The 20,066-nt window shown below is 42.4% G+C and overlaps 1 protein-coding gene across 6 annotated transcripts in view; it reads left to right on the top strand.

The window, feature by feature from the left end:
• Positions 1 to 20,066, top strand: part of ptprda (protein tyrosine phosphatase receptor type Da) — a 254,753-nt gene that overhangs the window by 215,927 nt on the left and 18,760 nt on the right. For 3 of the 6 annotated variants that reach the window (XM_077544512.1, XM_077544510.1, XM_077544511.1), the window contains 17 exons: positions 73 to 81; positions 641 to 658; positions 3,103 to 3,213; positions 4,237 to 4,248; positions 5,244 to 5,513; positions 8,163 to 8,744; positions 9,055 to 9,200; positions 9,279 to 9,423; positions 11,151 to 11,456; positions 12,066 to 12,259; positions 12,423 to 12,449; positions 12,697 to 12,814; positions 13,009 to 13,596; positions 13,915 to 14,015; positions 14,597 to 14,853; positions 16,688 to 16,781; positions 18,872 to 19,081. In XM_077544512.1, coding sequence (XP_077400638.1) covers positions 73 to 81; positions 641 to 658; positions 3,103 to 3,213; positions 4,237 to 4,248; positions 5,244 to 5,513; positions 8,163 to 8,744; positions 9,055 to 9,200; positions 9,279 to 9,423; positions 11,151 to 11,456; positions 12,066 to 12,259; positions 12,423 to 12,449; positions 12,697 to 12,814; positions 13,009 to 13,596; positions 13,915 to 14,015; positions 14,597 to 14,853; positions 16,688 to 16,781; positions 18,872 to 19,081 — 3,188 coding nt within the window. The remainder of the gene's footprint in view (positions 1 to 72; positions 82 to 640; positions 659 to 3,102; positions 3,214 to 4,236; positions 4,249 to 5,243; positions 5,514 to 8,162; positions 8,745 to 9,054; positions 9,201 to 9,278; positions 9,424 to 11,150; positions 11,457 to 12,065; positions 12,260 to 12,422; positions 12,450 to 12,696; positions 12,815 to 13,008; positions 13,597 to 13,914; positions 14,016 to 14,596; positions 14,854 to 16,687; positions 16,782 to 18,871; positions 19,082 to 20,066) is intronic. The other 3 variants (XM_077544513.1, XM_077544514.1, XM_077544515.1) reach the window with 3 other exon arrangements.

Genomic DNA, 20,066 nt, shown 5'->3' with positions numbered 1-20,066 from the left:
ACTTAAGAATATAATCATATTCTTACGCTTATGTCTTTCTTCTCTCTATATGTTTTTTTTTTTAATCTACAGAATCCTTTGGTAAGTGCTTAGCTCTAAAGCGCACATCACCCCCCCACTAATTCTCATGTTTCCAACAACTATTAAAATGCATGGCATGCATTTTACTAACAGATGACATTAGGCTTACAACTATTACTAGTAATGTTACTACTATTTGAGAGACACTTCCCTCACTTACACAGTGCTCACCTCACATGCAGGGACACCAGCTTTCACTTAGCTGACACTTTTTTTTTTTAATGGTAAAAATCCAAAAGGCACAAAGGGACATGTTCAGCAAACACACAAGGCCTCAAGAGTTTTTCCCTTCACTAGATAGACGGTCTTCAGCAGCTCCTCCATGTGAAAGTTCCCGTGATTTCGCAATGCTGAATCCTGCACAGAAAGTTCTTATTCTCTCTCTTTCTCTCTCCTGTCACTTTCCTCCAGTATCTTCTATTTACTGTTGAAATTTTCTTCTTCCAAATACCCCCCACCCCCTCCCCCTGACCCCCCACTCCCTCCCCTTCCAGCCTCTATCTACACGTACTAATGCTTCTGTTTTCTAATCTTATTTGCATTCATATTATCCACCCAGGTGGTACGCCAATAAGAGGTAAGCGTGCTGAACTGACGCTCACAGAATGAAAAGCAATCCAACGTTCATTCTTGCTGTCACCGCCATCACCGCGCTCACTTTCCATGTTTGTCCTGTCTCTCAGTCGCCATGGCATTCCCCTTCTGAGTTGTCCTGTTTTGTTGACTCGATTCCATCCATGTCCCCGTTCTGTTCCGCTGCCACGAGCCCACTTGTGATATGCTTGCCTTCGATTCCAACAACAACAAAAAGCATATCCAATGACAATTATTTTTGTCAAACTCTTTCCATTTTTGTTTGCCATATAGCAAATCATGCGTCCCTCTTTTTGTCCAACTAAAACAACCAAGCATTTTTTCCCCCCCTTAGCTGTTCTTGCTGTGGAGTCAACGCCCCCACCCAAAAAATCTATTTTTTCCCATTTCTTCTACTTGCTCTCCTCTCCTGTACCTCTACAAAAAAGCCCAAACAACCACTTTTTTGATAAAGTTTCTACGGTGCTTTTTTACCTCTTTCACACCTATTTTTCTGACTTTTCTTGCCTCTTTGGAGCTTTTGACTTTTTTTTATTTTTTTTGTCTTCAGGCTTTGGGAAAAACTGTAGAGTCGGACGGAGGGAAGCGGATGCATTGGCTCAATTTTTGGCCATGTTGACCCGGGGAGCCGCAGCAGTTTGTTTTTGTCTGGTCAATGTGACACCACACTGCTGATCCCATGGTGGATTTTTATGGGTGTCTTTTGAAGCTCCAAAAAAAAAAAAAAGCAGTGGTTGGTTCTTGTTGGCTCAGGGGCCCGCATTTTGAATTTTGTCCTCTAATACACTTGTATTTTATTTTTCAGCTAAGGGTTGTCGCAAGGTTGTAAGTTGCGCTGACATGCATTTCTTGCCAAGATTTGCATGTCAAAAAAAACAACTAAAAGTTTTGTTCCAGAGGGTTATGTGTTGGATTTGCCTTGCATTCTCCTGCAATTGCTCTTTTTACACATATGTGAGAAGCAATTTTGTTTTTTATTTTTGCACAATGCTGCCCTTTTTCCAAAAGAGAAAAAAAACAGATGGTACGCGATTTGTGATTGAATATGCTAAAAAAAAAATCATTCCGAAAATTTCTTTCTTTCAATTGTCCTTTCTTGTTCTGCTGCTTTCTTCTATTGTTAACCTCTTTTGTTTGATCCATGTCTCCCTAAAGCAGTACCACTCATCCCCCATATTGACCAGTCAAGTTACATGTTGTACACCAGGGCCTTGCCCTCTATAAAGCATATTTGCATTGGCGTTAGGATGAGTGTCTTTTCCAAACTCATTTTTGTAATTCTGTGTAGTTAAATATTTCTTCAAAAGTTTCTTGTAATCAACCTCCAAAGTCAAATGTGCTTAAGAGCGTCACACTTGGGCAAAAACAAGTTGCACAATTTGTCATTGAAGTATAATTATTATTATTATTAATTTATATATTTATTTATGTATTTATTTTTTTAAATAACCATGTGGCTACACATTTTGGCGGTAAATGTTTAATTTCAACCCCCAACGTGTATTTTTTAGCCATGTCTGATTTAATTAGAGGTCAGTGTTGGACTTATTTGACAGAGTTGTTTTGTTTAGTGTTAAACCAACTCTGCAGAGAGTTAATCCAATTAAGCTATACCCACTTGATTATAATTTATCTGGGAGTGCTGTTACAGTTACATGTAACTGTTCTTTACTATTGAATAATGTGTTGTTATTTTTTTTATTGTTAAACAATCAAAAGAATATATTAAGTTCACTGTTAATCAGAGTTTTAGTGTTGTCATAGTAACAATTGAATTGTTTTAACACTTCTGGGAGTGAAACTAACACGAACCGGGTTAAGTCTCTACTCCCTTAGTTTTGTGAAGTAACTCTGTTACAGTGTAAAATGGTTAACTATTTACAGTAGATGGTGTTATTTCAACTCTGTAGAGAGTGGAGCTATATTAACCCGGGAAAAAAGTGTTGCTATTGACTATTGTGGGTCATTTTAACACTCAATCAATCAACCAGAGCAGGCTGGTGATCAGATAATCATAATAGTCTTGTGACCTTGCCGTTTTTATTAGAGTAATTTGGCAACAAAAATAATCTCACAAGATGTCCACAAACCTCAAAATGTGCAAAATTGCTAAGAACACAGCACACACTGAAAACTGTACTTACTTGTACAGTTTGAATTGACATTGATAAGAAGGCGTAACCAATGGCGTTGGACTTTGGAGGTTCCGCTGTGCGCGTCTTCTCAAGTCTTGCATGATGACCACTTGCAGCTACTGGGCTGTAGGCTAACTCGCCAGTGGATCAAACAAATGACTGAGTAATTCCTTCATATTTAGTCATTACGAGCGCGGCTAAAAAAAAAAGAAAAGTTTGTTGTGGTTTTGTTTTGTTTTGTTTTTGCATGCATTAATCCTCCTTTGCCGCCCTGTCTGTGATTCCCAAACAGGAGCCCTGCAGATTGAGCAGAGCGAGGAGTCGGACCAGGGAAAGTACGAGTGTGTGGCCACCAACAACGACGGGACGCGCTACTCGGCGCCGGCCAACCTTTATGTCCGAGGTACGATAACGCTGCTAATTTGTTTGTAGATAAAGCCTACGGAGGCCACATTCTATGTTGTAAGTATCTTTTGAATTGGAATTTATTTTTTTGTACTTTTACCCGCACTGATGTGTGAACCTATACAGTATCCACTCTGCTCCACCTCTTTCCAGCCCTTTTCATTATCCAGTTGGCGAGGATTGCTTGTTGTTTTATCAAAAAAAAAAATTGGTCCTATCTATTCCTCCCCCAACATTAAAAGAACAGCAAGGAATTTAACATTGTTTCAAATGTTCTTGTTGAAGGCAACTGATCGATATGTCAGTGGCATCGCTGTAGAATGTTTAAGGGCTCGAGCACGGGTGGTACTTGTCCTGAAGCTAAAGCGCCTTTCAGGAGGCTTTAATAGACTCTAAAAGTCATTTATTCATTCACTGCCAGCTTTTTCCAAGCGGAGTTTTCCATGTTGCCAGACTTTTTAGAGCATTTTGACTAATCTTTCAGATCAGATCAAGCTCCCCTTCTTTCACAATAAAGCCCAAAAGCCAAGAAAATGGAGAGGAGGAGAAATGCTAATATTTTTTTTGTTTTTGTGACACCTCAAACCACAAAACAACAAAAAGAAGACTGGAAAAGAGCTTTTGGTGGGAAAATGTTTTTTAGAAACAAATTCATATTCTGTTAGAATGTCACACACGCACAGACAAAAGTGTCGGGACACCAGGTTAAGAGAACATAGAGGTCGTAGTTCATGTTCTCCCCCTCCAAATGAGATCGGTAATTGTATTGCAGACGCTTGATTGAATATCAAAAGGATTGTCTCAATACTTGTCTCTGTTGTTCTGACTTGAATCTATGCCGACTAGCATGAAAGTAACATCTAATGTCATTGATTTGGGCTTTTCAAGCAGGGTATAGACGGCAAAGTCCATTGAGTTGTTTAATCTGGACGCCTGTTTACTCTCCCCCTTGTTTTTCTCCTTTATTCTTTGTGTTCATTTTTTTTTGTACCTCCAAAAAAATCCTCCGTCTCCCCTTCAGAGCTGCGAGAAGGTTGGTGTGTTTTCTTTTTCTCCAAATTCAGCAACGCACACTTCATTCAGAGAAATGCTCAAGTGGTATTGTTGTTATTGTTTCAACTGTCAACCACTGGTCATTATTTGCATCTCATTTGCATGTTGTCAGTGTTCCTGCTTGGCTTCCGGTAATCCAGGAAAATGAGCCTTTGGCAGAATGAACGCAAGCTTCCCGATTGACGTTAATGACGAATGTGTACTTGATTGTAATTGGCACTAAATGCGAGCGTTAAGCTGTAAACGCAACCTTGCCCCCGAGAGATTGGAGGGAGGCTCCTTGAAAGAATAGCGGCTTATTATGATGAGCCCTCACAAATGTAATGATATTCAAATGAGCGGGATAATATTATGTCTGTGGGGAAGCGCGCGCACGCACGGCGTCCAATTGGATATTAATTAAATTTGGAGTATTTAATAATGAACGAGCAGACCGAGCTCAGTTTGCGATTCAGTACAGGAAGTAATGGTCAAAGATGGAAGGCAACAATTTGCACAGGATGAGCAGCAACACTGTTTATTTTGAGTTAATGTGCAGTATATATTTTATTTATCGGTGTTTTTTTGTGACCAACTTTCTGTTTACACTGTTTATTCTAATGTCATTTTGTCATGAGTTGCACAAATAAATAGAATGTAAGAGTAAAAGTATCATTAAAGAAATTTCAATAATTCAGATTTACTAATTTACTGAAGTATTATTATATTGACATTGTGATTTTGTATACAAGTATAAGTATAATGCAATTATGTAAGTATAATTCATGAAAAATGCCCTTGTACTGTTGTTACCATTATCATTATTGTCATTGTTGTTATGATCCTGATGGTGATCATCACACAAAATTGTCGTGCGTGTTCAATGCGCCTGCATGCAGCACTGCGTCGCTCATCAGTCACGACATGTCCATCGCGGAAAAATTCTCCCGCCACCTTCTTTTCAACGGGCTCCTTGTGTTTTTTGTCCCATGGCAGTTCGCCGGGTGCCGCCGCGCTTCTCCATCCCGCCCACGGACAACGAAATCATGCCGGGCGGCAGCGTGAATATCACGTGCGTGGCGGTGGGCTCGCCCATGCCGTACGTCAAGTGGATGCTGGGCGCCGAGGACCTCACCCCCGAGGACGACATGCCCATCGGGCGCAACGTCCTGGAGCTGACCGACGTGCGGCAGTCGGCCAACTACACGTGCGTGGCCATGTCCACGCTGGGCGTCATCGAGGCCGTGGCGCAGATCACCGTCAAAGGTGCCCCTCCCGAGCTTACTCGTTAAATTACAACAATCCCAATCTAGTCCAAATACTACTACTACTTACTTCTACTTTACTTCTACTACCAATACTCCTCAAATAAACTCACTGATACAGATTTACTAATTACTACTAACTAGAAGTGCCTGGACTCCTACGGCAAATCCGTGTTCGCATATTAATTTACTAGTTAACCACAGAATCCTGAATCAATTAAAATGGGTTACTAATTGCAATTTTGCCAAAAAACATGTCATAATCCAAAAAAGGAAAAATCCACTTATATAGCATTTTATCAACACCATATCTTGTCCAAAGGGCTTCACCAAGCCTTATATTCACTTTTTTGAAAACATATATGCCAAGAAATGGATGTGGCTGGCGTGCTAACACAGCCGCGTCAACATACATAAAAGTTTTGCTTTTTATTTTAAAAATAGCTTACGTTAACCTACAGAATCCATCACCATACATTGGCCAACGGCAGAACCCAGGAAGTTTTTTTTCTCTTTTGGCAACATTTCAAATCCATCCGTGTCTTCTATCCATGTCATATCTGTCGTACTAGCTAGCGCTAAGATAACCTTCATATCTCCGGTCCAGCGTCCAAGTTTGCAAAACTCCCTTCGTGCTAAGACAGCATCAGAGGCCTACAGCAAAGACATTGATACACTGCCTCGACCTGCTTTATTGTTTGATTGCGTCAGTTATATATAATGAAAATGGTAAATGGAACTGCTTTTTATACAGCGCTTTATCGTTACCATATGATGCCCAAAGCTATTTACCATGCCTCATATTCACGCACACAATCACACACTAGTGGCCGGCTGCCACCATGCAGGGCGCTGCCGGCTCCACTGGGACAGGTCAGTGTCAAGGACACTTCCACATGTTCACCAGGGGTGTCGATCGAACCCACAACCGCACAGATGGAAGCTGATCACTCTACCACTGAGCCATGCCGCCCTTGCCATGCCGGCAGAATAATTCGTACTTACTAGTATTACAACTATGACTACTAAAACTGCTTATTCCTACTACTAATACTACTGTCTACTATCTACTATCACTACTTGCTACTGCCACCACCACCCGCTTTTTCTACTAATAATACGCCGACCAATACTGTTAAAAGTCATACTTACCGCTACTTACAAATTTACTAATACTACTGTTTTATTGTTACTTAGTACTAGTGAATACTATTACCACCACCACTTACTTACCACTTACATCAATGATTATAGTAATACTTGTTTCTTATACCACCCATTAAAACTGTGAACACATAATCACCCACATACAAAAAAAAAAAAAAAAAAAGAGAGCAATGATGATGACATGTCAAATCGGTAAAATTACAGAATGAACAATACTGAGCTCTCCAGGAAAAAAATGAATAAAATAAAAAATAATAATAAAAACTGTGAAAAAGTATTGTTGTTATTTTTGGATTAGCTTGTTGTCATAATACGGTGTTAATATTAAAAAAAAATAAAAATGCTAGTAGCAATGAATAAAAATATCCCACTAGTCAATTAAAAAAATAACAAAAAAAAGTAATGAATCAGTATTGGGTCAAGCTTTTAGTCCATAATGTATCTGTGGCATAGTTGGTGTCAACAGCTTCAGAGACAGCCAGCTCACTGTGTCAGATGGCAGCTAATCGAGTTTGTGGCTTATCTCGCAGCTGGAAGGCGGCACAGGAGGCAGGCCTGAGCGTTTGGTGTCCTCTGCAGGCCTGCCACTTGTTATCTGAGCGCAATCATATCGGTGCCGCACCAGCGCGAGGACAATACGGCATGCGGGCGTCGCCGCATGCACACAAGGGACAAGCTTTTCTTGTTGCAGAGACATAACAGAGATATTAGTCACAATATAACAGTCTGACAGCGGGAGGCCCCTGTAGCATACTTCAGACGGCGTATAAAGACAATCTATTGCTGGTATGTTCCACGGCGTGAGGAATTAAAGCCATAAATTCTGCCGCTAAATTATTCAAGTGATAAGCAGCTTCGTGTCAGAGATGAACAACGTGGTTTCAAACACGCGGCTGCACTGGGCTGGCTGTATGAACAGTATTTCCTCGTTATGTAATGGTTGACCTACCCCGGCCTCACCAAATATCACAGAATTTTGTAGCATTTATCTACTGTAGCAGAAATCCACGCTATACAACGGAAATTTGCAGTTAATAGCAATACTTTTTTGACCATGTACAGTTTTTATTTTCATTCTCTTTGGCTCCGATTAGCTACGTATTTTCTATTATTTGTATCCTCTTTTTTTGTTTTTTGTTTTTTCTCTGGAGAGCTCAGTATTGTTCATTCGGTAATTTTACCGATTTGACATGTCATCATTGTTGCTCTTTTTTTTTTTCTTTTTTTTTTTTGTATGTGGGTGAGTATGTGTATGTGCATGTGTGCGTGCGAGTGTGTGTGTATTCATTAGTTCACCTAACACATATTTAAAAAATCCCATACCGTTCACCTAAACCGAACACTTCCAGCCAGAGTCGTGAGGCCGTCAGGAATGAATTGTATCCTCTTAATTGAATATTCAAATTGAAAAGTCTGTTTAGTAAGTTTTAATATGTTTAAAGAATTGATATCCCGTGTCAGATTAATATCCCTATTTCTGCAGCGTTGCCGAAGACTCCTGGCATCCCGGTGGTTACCGAGCGCACCGCCACGAGCATCACCCTGACGTGGGATTCTGGCAATCCCGAACCCGTGTCCTACTACATTGTCCAGCACAAGTCCAAGTACTCGGAGGACTCGTACAAGGAGATCGACGGCGTGGCGACCACGCGCTACAGCGTGGGCGGCCTCAGCCCCTACTCGGACTACGAGTTCCGCGTAGTGGCCGTCAACAACATCGGCAGGGGCCCGCCCAGCGAGAGCGTGGAGGCCAAGACGGCCGAGCAGGCGCCCAGCACAGCTCCGCGTCGCGTCCGGGGACAAATGCTGAGCGCCACGACGGCAGTCATCAACTGGGAAGAACCGGAGGAGGCCAACGGGCAGATTATGGGCTACAGAGTGTACTACACTCTGGATTCCACGCTGCACGTCAACCTGTGGGAGAAGCAAATCGTCCGGGGGGCGAACTTTGTCACCATCCAAGGCCTTATCCCCAATAAAACGTACTACATCAAGGTGCTGGCCTTCACTTCCGTCGGCGATGGACCTCTCTCTCCGGATCTGCAGATCATTGCTAAGACAGGAGGTGAGCTTGCTTTCATTTCCTCGTCGAAAACTATTTTAGTACAAACATTTTAGTCACGGACGCTTCAGAAAGTCGGTTCCAGTTGTTAAGGGGCTGCAAGCGTCTCGGGGCTGTCAACAAACGCTAATCCGGAGAACTCCAAGAACAAGAAATGCAAATAACTTGTTGTCGACTCACAGTAAATAACATGTTGTCTTCCGACTTAATTAGCTGTGATTTATAGCTACGGCTATTCTGGATGACAACATGAGCCTCTCTGAAAATACATTGCGGCTCAACATGTCAACATCTCTTCATTCTGATGTCCTAGTCCCGTCCCAACCAACGGACTTCAAGGGCGAGGCCAAGTCGGAAACCAGCATTTTGTTGTCATGGGTTGGGCCGGTCCAGACGGGACAGGAGTACCAAATCACGGGATACGAGCTCTTGTACAAGAAGAGGGACGATAAAGATGAGGTAACGCTTGACATTTGCAGACCCTTCAACTTGACCCTTAAATTCTCACCACCTTGATGAGTCTTTTCTCTTTTTCAGAGGCGAATTAGCTTTGAGCCCACCTCGACGTACCTAATGAAGGACTTGAAGCCCTTCACCACGTACGCCTTCCGCCTGGCGGCCCGTAGCAAACACGGCGTGGGCGCGTACACCAGCGAGATCTCCGCCGAGACCCCGCAAACACGTAGGTCTTCATCCATATCTGCGTGGTGTACCGTGCGTAAACAAATGGATTCGAACGCCAGTCAATGAAAAGTTTATGCCACAGCTGACCTTAAACCCCCTCTTATGTTGTAGATCAAATAAAATTGAAAGAAGACTCGTTGGCTTTATGTACTGTATGTCTCTGCATTGAGACAAAGGGGCTAAAACTGGGCGCATTGACAAATGAACATTTCTAGTGTACAGTAATCTCTTAATGTAATGGTGAAAGCCTAGAGACGTTGATGCAGCCCCGTAATCTGTATATAATTGCCTATATAAATCGTTTAAACCAATATCATTTCAAACTCATCTAACAACTTACAAAGTAAATGGCTTACAGATGATAACAAATCAGTGAATAGTAAACTGCAACCAGAGGGGGATTACTGTACCAGACACAAACCGAACAGGAGCATTAGTGCACCAGCTGGTCGGAAAGAGTCTGGATTAAAGCACTTGGTGTCATCTCTTCTTGCTTCTGCCAACGTACCTGTAAATAAGTGTTCCCCTTTAAATGTGAAGTGAGCAGACAAGGTCGAAGAGGGCTTCACTCGAGCATCTTTCAAGCCAAAGGGCACGTTTGGCCTTTAGGAAGCCTTCTCTCGACTTTGCATGCCGACAAACAGAAGAGAATGAGCTTTCTGTGAAGCCCAGAAGCAACTGTGCGGTTATTAAAAGGGACATTTTACCCAGAAAAGTTGAGAAGCCTGCTGGTCAGAGACAGACTGGGAACACAATTATGCCCGAGAAAATGGAGAGGAGAAAATCCTGGGGGCCCGCCAGGCTTAAAAAGAACTGGGAAAAACCCTGTATTATTATTTTTCTTTAAACAAGGGTTAGCTTCTAATAAACAACAAATACTTAACTGTTCGGTAAGGCCTTTCTCGCTTTTATGGGGCAGGGTGAGCAGTGGCTCATTTGCACGATATAGGGTCGCCGTGTTTGTTTTGACAAAAACATGTCCCAAACGTCTTATTAAGACAGTTTGGAACACTTTTAAATTGTGAGAAGGTGCTCAATATGCCTCCTTTAAAAGGTTCAGGGTGATGTAAAAGACTACCGTAATAGCGGCCTTACAGAAAGATCAAGTTGTGTTATTTTGAGATGTCTGGCGAAAATGTGAGGTCTGTTAAAGACAAGGTAGCAGCTAGCAGGTAGGTATTAAACACACGAGCACTCGGCTCAATTGTGTGGTCGGATGCATGCCAATGTTTGAGAATCTACTAAACAAAGTCATGTCTCCTTGGGAAGCTTCTCTGTCGTACAATCAGGCTTTTACCACAAACCAACAGGCTTCGGAAAGGTTGGTGACGAATGCAGTTTTCTCCTTTACAAACCCATTGAACGCATCAACCTTTATGTTTTTGGATTGATGGTAACTGCTTGCCAAATTTGCATTGACCAAGAAGATCATAGATGATTGTTGTTAAACAGTTAAGGGATAGGTGAGGTGTATGTCGGTAGTTTACACAAGGCACAGCTGTCCTCTTTCCAACCAACACCCTCCATTCATCATCAGTTTTGTGTTACATTTTGTGTTTTTTGGTTCATTTCCATCTTTCATTGTGCTTTGTCCTCATCTTCCTTTATTTTCCTTTTTCCCCCCTCTCATTGGATATTTCTACAATCATCACCACAATCAAATCCAAAATGAAAACAAACAATGGCTTCGCCAAACAACAACTGGGTTGACATTACACCGAGCAGAACCCTCTGGCCCGCCCACGGAAGTCAGGTGTTCTAGTCCCACTTCCACGAGCATCCTGGTAAGTTGGCAGGCGCCCCCGACGGAATCACAGAATGGGATCATAACGCGATACAGCATCCAGTACGCCGCCACCGAAGGCGAGGACACCTCCACGCGACGGATCCTGGACATCCCCCCGGAGAGCTCACAGTATATTTTGGAACACTTGGAAAAATGGACAGAGTACCACGTGACAGTCACCGCTCATACGGACGCCGGAGCGGGGCCAGAAAGTACGGCGCAACTGGTCCGCACAGAGGAGGACGGTATGTGTTCGCCAATTCCAAAGCCTCGCCATGACAACAGTTACTAACAATCCCTTCCGCCTACTTCTAACAAGACTCTTTGGACTTTTGATCAACTTTTTTCCAACATTTTTGGCTCAATTTCAACACATGGTACAGCTTTGAACTTCCAGTCCCATCTGTCAAAATCTTGAAGCTTGGACAGTGGGATTTTTGAATTTTTATTTTCTTTTTTTTAACAAAAGGCCTTTTTTTTAACATTTTTCAACTGTGATGTGGTAGAATCATTTTGATTATCATATATTTTTTGCTTGCTTCATAGCCAAAAATTCTTGTTGCGCTTCAAGCTTTGATCCACTTGAAGCCACTCTTTTGGCTCCACATGTTTTTCCCACTCTTCCCATTTTTAATGTTTCAAGATTAGGTCAGTTGCCAGACCTATTTTTGCTGTTATTTTTACCCCCTTTTGCCATTGTTGAAATATTGTCGCTGCAATTTTGTGATTTTCAATTTTTTGGTGGGGGGTCACTAATTTTGCACGACGGAAGAAGATTCTAAACCGGGAGTGAAGGGGTTAACTGTTATGTTGACCTTTTTTTTTCCCCGTTCTATCCCATGGTGTCCCCCCAGTTCCTAGTGGGCCACCTCGTAAAGTCGAGGTGGAAGCTGTCAACTCGTCGTCAATTAAAGTCATCTGGCGCTCGCCGATGCCCACCAAGCAACATGGGCAGATCCGGGGGTACCAGGTGCACTATGTCAGGATGCTTAATGGGGAGCCCACAGGACAGCCCGTCATCAAGGATATCCTGATTGATGATGCCCAGGTATGCACAACCTCCTACACCAAACCAAATAGTCTTTGCTTTATCCCCTTTACCATCACGTACAATGTATGGGATTATAAATCATATGACTTAGCTGAGCAACTGCAACAGTTTTTAATGATTATTGGCTTCATGTGTTGTCTCTTTCCCTAAACCTTATCAGTGGGAATATGATGATTCAACCGATCATGTAAGTAGTCCAACCAAATTTGAGTCTTGCCTCCCTCCCACTGTCGTCCTCAGCATGAATGGCATGTGCCTTTTTTTTGCAGTTTATTAATAACCAGTCTATCAATATATAATAATTTAGACCCAGCCATCCCTATCCTTGTCCACTGAAGCATGCCTCCAGCTGCGAGAATGTGCCTGTTCTGTGTACATGTTGTTAAAAAACCCTTGGATCGTCTGCATGTCATTGAAGTCCTGCGTCTCTACAGGAAATGGTCATCTCAGAGCTGCAGGCCGAGACCACGTATTCCGTTACCGTGGCGGCTTACACTACAAAGGGCGACGGCGCACGCAGCAAGCCCAAACTGGTTACGACCACTGGTGCAGGTACGTTTACTCGTGCGTGATGTCGCAGGGTTTTGATGGTATGCCGAAAGTCACGTTTCATTATGTGTAATTTGATACAAAGCACAAATAGGGTACCATAATATACCGTTCCACCCATCATCGTGTTTGTCATGATTTATGTACTGTACATGTACTTAGTAACATTGCTCCTCTCTTTAATGATCTCGCCTTAGTTCCTGATAAACCTCGGCTAATGGTCAGTACCACCAACATGGGCACTGCTCTCCTCCAGTGGCATCCCCCAGCAGTCACTCACGGGCCCCTGCAAGGTTACCGCCTCCGCTTCGGCCGCAAAGACCTGGAACCGTTGACAGTCATTGAGTTCCCCGAGCGGGACAACCACTACACTACCAGAGAGATCCATAAGGGCGCCTCGTACACGTTCCGGCTTTCAGCGCGCAACAAGGTGGGCTTCGGAGAAGAGACGGTCAAGGAGGTGACCACTAACGAGGACGTACCGAGCGGCTACCCGCAGTGGATCACGGCCGACGCCGCCACCACGGCCACCATTCAGGTCAGCTGGCAAGAGGTGCTGCTGGCCGAGCGAAACGGCCAGATCGTCAAGTACGCCTTGCAGTACAAGGACATCAACAGCCCGCGCAGTCCCTCGGAACTCTTCATCACCGCCCCCGAATCCACAGTGGTCTTGGACGGCCTTAAGGCAGATACCACTTACGATATTAAAATGTGTGCCTTCACCAGCAAGGGTTCTGGTCCCTATAGCCCAAGTGTCCAAATCAGGACACAGCCTTTGGATCAAGGTATGACCAGTCCCTCAGCCATCTTAGCTCTTGCTTGCAATGTCCCCCCGTGCAGCTAACAAGCTCCAAAAGGCAGAACGTAACCACAAGAAGGTATTAGGATGTAGTCATCATACCCTTTGAGATATTTATTACCTCCCATGTGTTTGTGTCTTAAAAGTCAGTCATTACATGTAAAAGTCGGTGTTAAGGTAAGAGGACAGTGTGTAGGGTACGGTAGTCTGCTTTTGGGGGTGTTCTGAAGGTAAGTCCTAGCATGGCGGTAAGCAACAAGACGATGTCGCGTGTCTAAATCAGCTGCTCCCCCCTTTCTTTTAGCAGTGTTTGCAAAAAATTTCCATGTGAGAGCTGCTATGAAATCGTCCGTGCTGCTGACGTGGGAGATCCCCGACACCTACAACGCCGCTCAGCCTTTTACGGTGAGTGATCTGTGCTGGTAAAACCATGGGTGTGTTGCACGCTACATTGCTTGGCCTATCTGTGCTGCAGGCAATTTGTTGCGCTCAGTAGTCGACTTGTGACTGTTGTGATGGTACATCGTGTGGTTTTTAGTTTATTTTTTAGAAAGTGGTCAGATGAAGAGTTGAGTTGCATGATGGGAGTCAGCATCCTAACTGCAAGATTTGCAATGCCAAGTTGAGCAATTCTAGTCCAACCCAACTAGTTATCTAGTAAAACTAAAGAAACATTTCCTTAAGATGCATGTAAATGGAGAACACAAGAACACAATGCTTTCTAAATTCAAGGTGAAGAGAGCCAAATTTGATGAAAAGGCTACTTCTCCTTGTTCATTTTTCTCACCAGTACACCCTATACCTATGTCTTGAATTTGAACAAAATCATCGATAAAGGTTCGGTGAATGTGCATAGGAAATTAGCGGGGTTCAGTACCTCCAATGAGGTTAAGAACCACTGCCCTAGTGAATAAATAAGTCGTCAGTATTTTAAAATGGGGCCTAAGATGACACGGTACATGAAACATTTCCTTCTTTTCATCCAGATCCTGTATGACGACGGGCAAAGCGTGGAGGTGGACGGCAAGCTGGCACAGAAGCTGATCACGGGGCTTCAGCCGGAGACACAGTACTCTTTCCTGCTGACCAATCGCGGCAACAGCGCTGGCGGCCTGCAGCACCGCGTGGCCACCATGACGGCGCCGGACATCCTCCGCACTAAGCCCTACCTGATCGGCAAGACCAACTCGGACGGCATGGTGACAGTGGAGCTCCCTTCGGTGCAGACGTCGGAAAAAGTGCGGTGAGTAGTTGCCGCGCGGGAGATGCAGATTTACGTTTCGTCGGTGTTTCAGAGCAACATCAATGGAGTCATTACGAGCCTCTAAGCCCAGCAAAGTCTCTTATTGCCATTCAAAGGCAGGAAGGTTGACAGCACATCCCGACTCTTCAAACCTGTGTTGGCTTCTCATGATTACGCTCAATGCAGTTGGCGCACTCTATCCCATGCTAGTTCTGTTTGAACATTAGTTTCGTATGAAGTGTACAATGTATCCAGAAAGCATTTGCAGCTACTCTAAACCAGGGGTTTCAAACATACGGCCCGTGGGCCGGATTAGTCCCTTAAAGGGATTTAATATGGCCCGCGATATGATTTTGTAAAGTAAACAAAAATTAGTAGTCAGACCAATTAATCAGATGGCCACAATCAAAACATATAAATTCGTAATTTTACAAGCAACCCTCAGATGAGCAATGCAACTTGTACATGGAATTGCCCTGGATGTCATTTTTTTACACACCAACTAATGTTTTGTTTAAAAAAATAATAATAATAAAATCATAGACAGACATAAATGTGTTAAATACGACACCAATTCAATTACTGGTAACATAAACACATATGACAAGGAGACAAGGATTAATGAATGTCCTTACAACTTCTTTAACAGCGCCACACAATGCATTCTGGGAACAATATATATGCAAAACAGGTAGCTACAACACGTCTGGAACTCATACAGGCAAAGTGTTGCTGCGTTCCATTTGCATTCATGTTATTTTATGTAACAATATAATTAGAGTTGAGCCCCGTAATGTAGGGCTGGCCCACAAATAGCGAAAATCTGCGTATAATTGACAGCAATTGTTTTTAAGTTATATACCATGATTTTAGCGATCTGGCCCGCTTGGTAATATATTTTCCGCCATGTGGCCCTTGAGCTAATATGAGTTTGATACCCCTGCTTTAAACATTCTGAACGCCTAAAGATAAATGGACAAAACTGCCCAACGAAAGGTGTGCCATTAATGGTGCATTACTGCCACCAACTGATATTGTCCTTCCGCTGCAAGGAAAACAATGTGAATTGATTGCGGACGTTGTGAAGTGTACTGTTGTCATCGAGGGGTAGGGGTGTGAAGCACTAGGGGGTTTTCATTATTATTTTTATTTTGTTTTGACTTTTGGTGGTTTTTTTTGTTCCAGTTAGTTTCAATTCATTTTTAGAGTGGGTTTGTTTTTATCATTATTATTATTATTATTTTCAAAAAGGGTTTGTTCTACTTTAGTTTTGATTGGTTTTGGTATTAGTTTTAGTTTTTTTTTTATATATATATATATAGACTATACAACTTTTTGACCTTCATTCTTCTGTACGAACGTACAGCAATACAGAAATAAAAAATTTTATGCTAATAATTTGCTATAACTGTAGTTAATTTGGGTTAATTTTTTTATGTAAGATGTAGGTTCTTTGTTTTCTTTTTATTTCTTTGTAAGAATTTGCACATTTTTAACGAAAATGTTTTTTTCAATTTAAAATTTTATTTTGTTAGTTTTCGTTAACTATATTGACTTTTTGATGAAGTGACGGCTCATATTTCAAATAACAAAACACTCAAGGCACCAATGCACTTACAGGTGTTTAATCAGGTTTTAGAAAGCAAATTCAACATAACACAAGGGATGTCCTCAGTAAACGAGTAGCAAATTTAGTAAATGAGTTAAAAATGAGATACCGTACATCTGCAATGTATATGGGATTTTTTTTTTTTTCACTTTTGGATGATCATTGGTTACTCAATTTAGTGAACTTTTGCCATCTGATCCGATCCAGACGTTTTGTCTTCTCCAGGGCGTATTACATCGTGGTGGTGCCCTTGAAGAAACAACGCAGCGGCAAGTTCATCAAACCCTGGGACAATCCCGACGAGATGAATTTAGAGGAGGTAGGCGACTTTGACGCACACATTTCTTTTCAGAAGCGTTGGCATGCAAACGAGGACATGAAGTAGCCGTTCAAGTGCACTGCAAAAGCCAATCCCCCTCGTCCTCTTTGCAGCCGTTTCAATTACCTGAAGAGCCCGCAGCCATCCTCCATTCCGAGCCGGGGCTACGGATGCGCAACATACTCGCTAACTTTTATATTTAGCCCATTTAGTCATTTGGAGAGCTTCACTACAAGATTCCAAAGCCGTGCCTCGTATTTTCACTGCAGCATGAGGATATATCATGCGGCGGGAAGGCTGAAAGCGAGCGCGCGCTCCGTTCCATCTGGCATTGGCTTTTACAGCTCGAGCCTCGGGGCCTCGTGTCTGAAGCCTTGACCGATTGCCCAAAAAAGTCGCCGCGCTGTCAGAATTTATTTGTTTGTCAATACTGGCACTCACCTTTTCACAACTTTTCCCAAGGGCAACTAGATTCCGTCGCTGTTGACAGCAGAGATGATTGAAGACATTATCGGCGGCACCAACAGCCCCGCAGCCAAAACAGAGCAAAACACGCACACACACACAGTGTAATCTGAATGACAGGCGCATGCATTGTTCACACACATGCACGCTGATGATCCGTGCACATGAGTCACAGATGTGAATCTACAACGACTTGACGGGCGTGATTTGCATAATTAGCATCCTAACCGAGTAAGTGGACTTTAGCACAAGGCAATTTCCATGCATAAAATGAATTGGTATATATATATTTAATAAAAAATAAATAAAAGCCACATACATACTGTATGTATCCATATTAACTCATTTGCTCCCAAAAACATATAAACATGTTCTATTTTAAATATTGCCATGGTCCCAAAATGTATTTTATTCTATTTTATTTTATTTATTTTTTTTTTTTTTTTTTTTTATTCTATGCTAGAGCATAGAGAAGGCTTTGGTGCAGCTTCTGACCTGAAGAGGTGGCTTAAAGCAATGGTAGTTATTACAAAAAATGGCCAGAAGGTGGCAGCAGAGTATAAGAGATCAGCCAGGGCCATGTTGCAACAAAGCTCTTTTTCCCAGTGTTTTCAACAGGTTTGTGAATAATGATGAAACTTAGCTATATTCTAATGCTAATTGCTGCAAAAACGGAGCCAGATACAAATATACTTTTTTTCCTGATGAAAGAAGAGACTAATCTATCTTTTGTTTTGTTTTTATAGTAATAGAACACAATATTCTGTGGGCCTTGCAAAATCAGTCAAAATCCAGCAAGGGGGTTGCTTCAGTGAAAATGGCTGGGAGTGAATGAGTTAAGAAAACCACAGTTGCTTGTCTAGCTTGTAGCAGACGTGAGTGACGTGATGAGCGAGCGGACCGTTGTGAGATTTTATTTTGAAGTCGTCCTCCTGTGGCCATTTTTTACAATCAGCAACTTGAAATTAGAAAAATCAAAAATTGCCATTTATTGTATGCAATTTTAAGGGGAAATGCTATATTGTTAATGTGATATTTTATGATTATATATGATTTTCAATTAAATGCATTTTGTTCTGATCAAATCAACCTATTTAAAAAAAATTGAGGAATGTGTTTTTCAAATGTCAAAAATCTGTTTTCTTCTTTTTGCTATATATTTTAAAATTTTCAAATACACTCCCATACATAAAATATTGTATGAATTTATAACTTGTGCACTCTTTCTTTGCAAATATCATACAATTTTGTATTTTGCGCCATTTACTGTACACACCTTATTTCACCTCAATTTAACGCACATTGTGTCGATAAGTTGCGTGTTTCATCTCTTTCATTTACATAACGGAGCGTTAAATAATGATGAGACATAATTGCTATTTGAATTGACTGTTGATACCGTTGCACTGTTTAATATGTTTCTTTTTCCTACAAAATGAAGAGATAAGTCCGATCTTTCACTGCTCTGCCTTCCGCTATCGCCGTTTTCAGCTGGTGCACAAGAAAGAGAAAAAAAAAAATGAAATCTTGACAGGCAGATATGGTTTGTTGTGGTTTTCATGTGTTTGCTGCAGCACGCTCCCACATCTTATCATGTGTCTCTTTTGCTCCTACACACGCTGTAGCTGCTGAAGGAGATAAACCGCACAAGCAGAGGCCTCCGGCTCCGCAGGCAGGCGGAGCCCAAGGCGTACATCGCCGCCTACTTCCGAGACCTGCCCAAAGAATTCACGCTGGGCGACGGCAAGTTCTACGGCGACTTTGAAAACAAGCAGCTGCAAAACGGCCAGGAATACATCTTCTTTGTGCTTGCCGCTCTGGACATATCCGACAATGTGAGATGTTTGATCTTTTTATGTTTAATGCAGATCAACCATATAGCAGTGTGTGTCTAAACTGTGCTGAACTCTGCCTAGCAACAAGTGACCAGAAAAATTGTAATCCCAACTATTGTTGTACGTTGCTCTATGCTTATCCTCATTAAGGTCACAGGTGAGCTGGAGCCACCGGTCTTAATATCCATCAGAATTTTTTTTTTAATGTGAAGGTCCAACCAGGTGGTCTTAATGTTCTCCTCTCAGTCAATAGACGCATAGAGTGGGCTGCCGTTTGCTCCCGGTTAGACGTCTTAATTTGAGCCCTTCTAAGATTTGCAAAACTTGAGAAGCCCGAGGGCGAGAAGCCCCCGTAAGACCAGAGCTGATTACAAGACCACCTCGATAACGGGGCGTCTCTTTAATTACGTCCCGTCTGCCTTATCTCCTCAGCTGCAGCCGAAGCGCGCGAGCGTGTACGAGTGTGTGCGTGTATGCGAACGAAAGTGCAAGAAAAGCGGCGTGATTAAGTAGGCAAGATGATGGATGGGATGAGTTTGAGGGGGTGTGTATACTTCCTGCATCTTACACCTTTTCCGCTCACCCTGAATGCAGGTAAAATGATAATGACTCGCAGAGAAAGAGCTCCATTTTTGCTCTCTTTAAGTGTGTATTTTCTATCCAGAGGGCACTTTTTTTTCTTTTATCTCCTGCTGGAGTATGAAATAGCTCAATCAAGTAGGGGAGATGATTTTGATTGGTCATCTTTGGAGACTTTGCATGGAAATAATAGCGTCGCTTCTGTTATTACAGATTATAAGTGTTATGAAAAATACGCACAGCGGTCGTATGTCAGAGTCGGCTGGAAAAATGGAAGAAAGAGTCTCCACTTAGCCAAGATCATCTTTGAAACTGCACAAATAATTCTGCTGCTATTTTGGTTAACAATGGGCTCCATGTATACATATTTCCTGTCTGTGTCTGTGAACGTCACTGTTGCTCATTT

This window comes from Vanacampus margaritifer, chromosome 15, assembly GCF_051991255.1.
Source record: "Vanacampus margaritifer isolate UIUO_Vmar chromosome 15, RoL_Vmar_1.0, whole genome shotgun sequence".
Taxonomy (NCBI): Eukaryota; Metazoa; Chordata; class Actinopteri; order Syngnathiformes; family Syngnathidae; genus Vanacampus; species Vanacampus margaritifer.
This window is presented reverse-complemented; position numbering and strand designations above follow the sequence as displayed.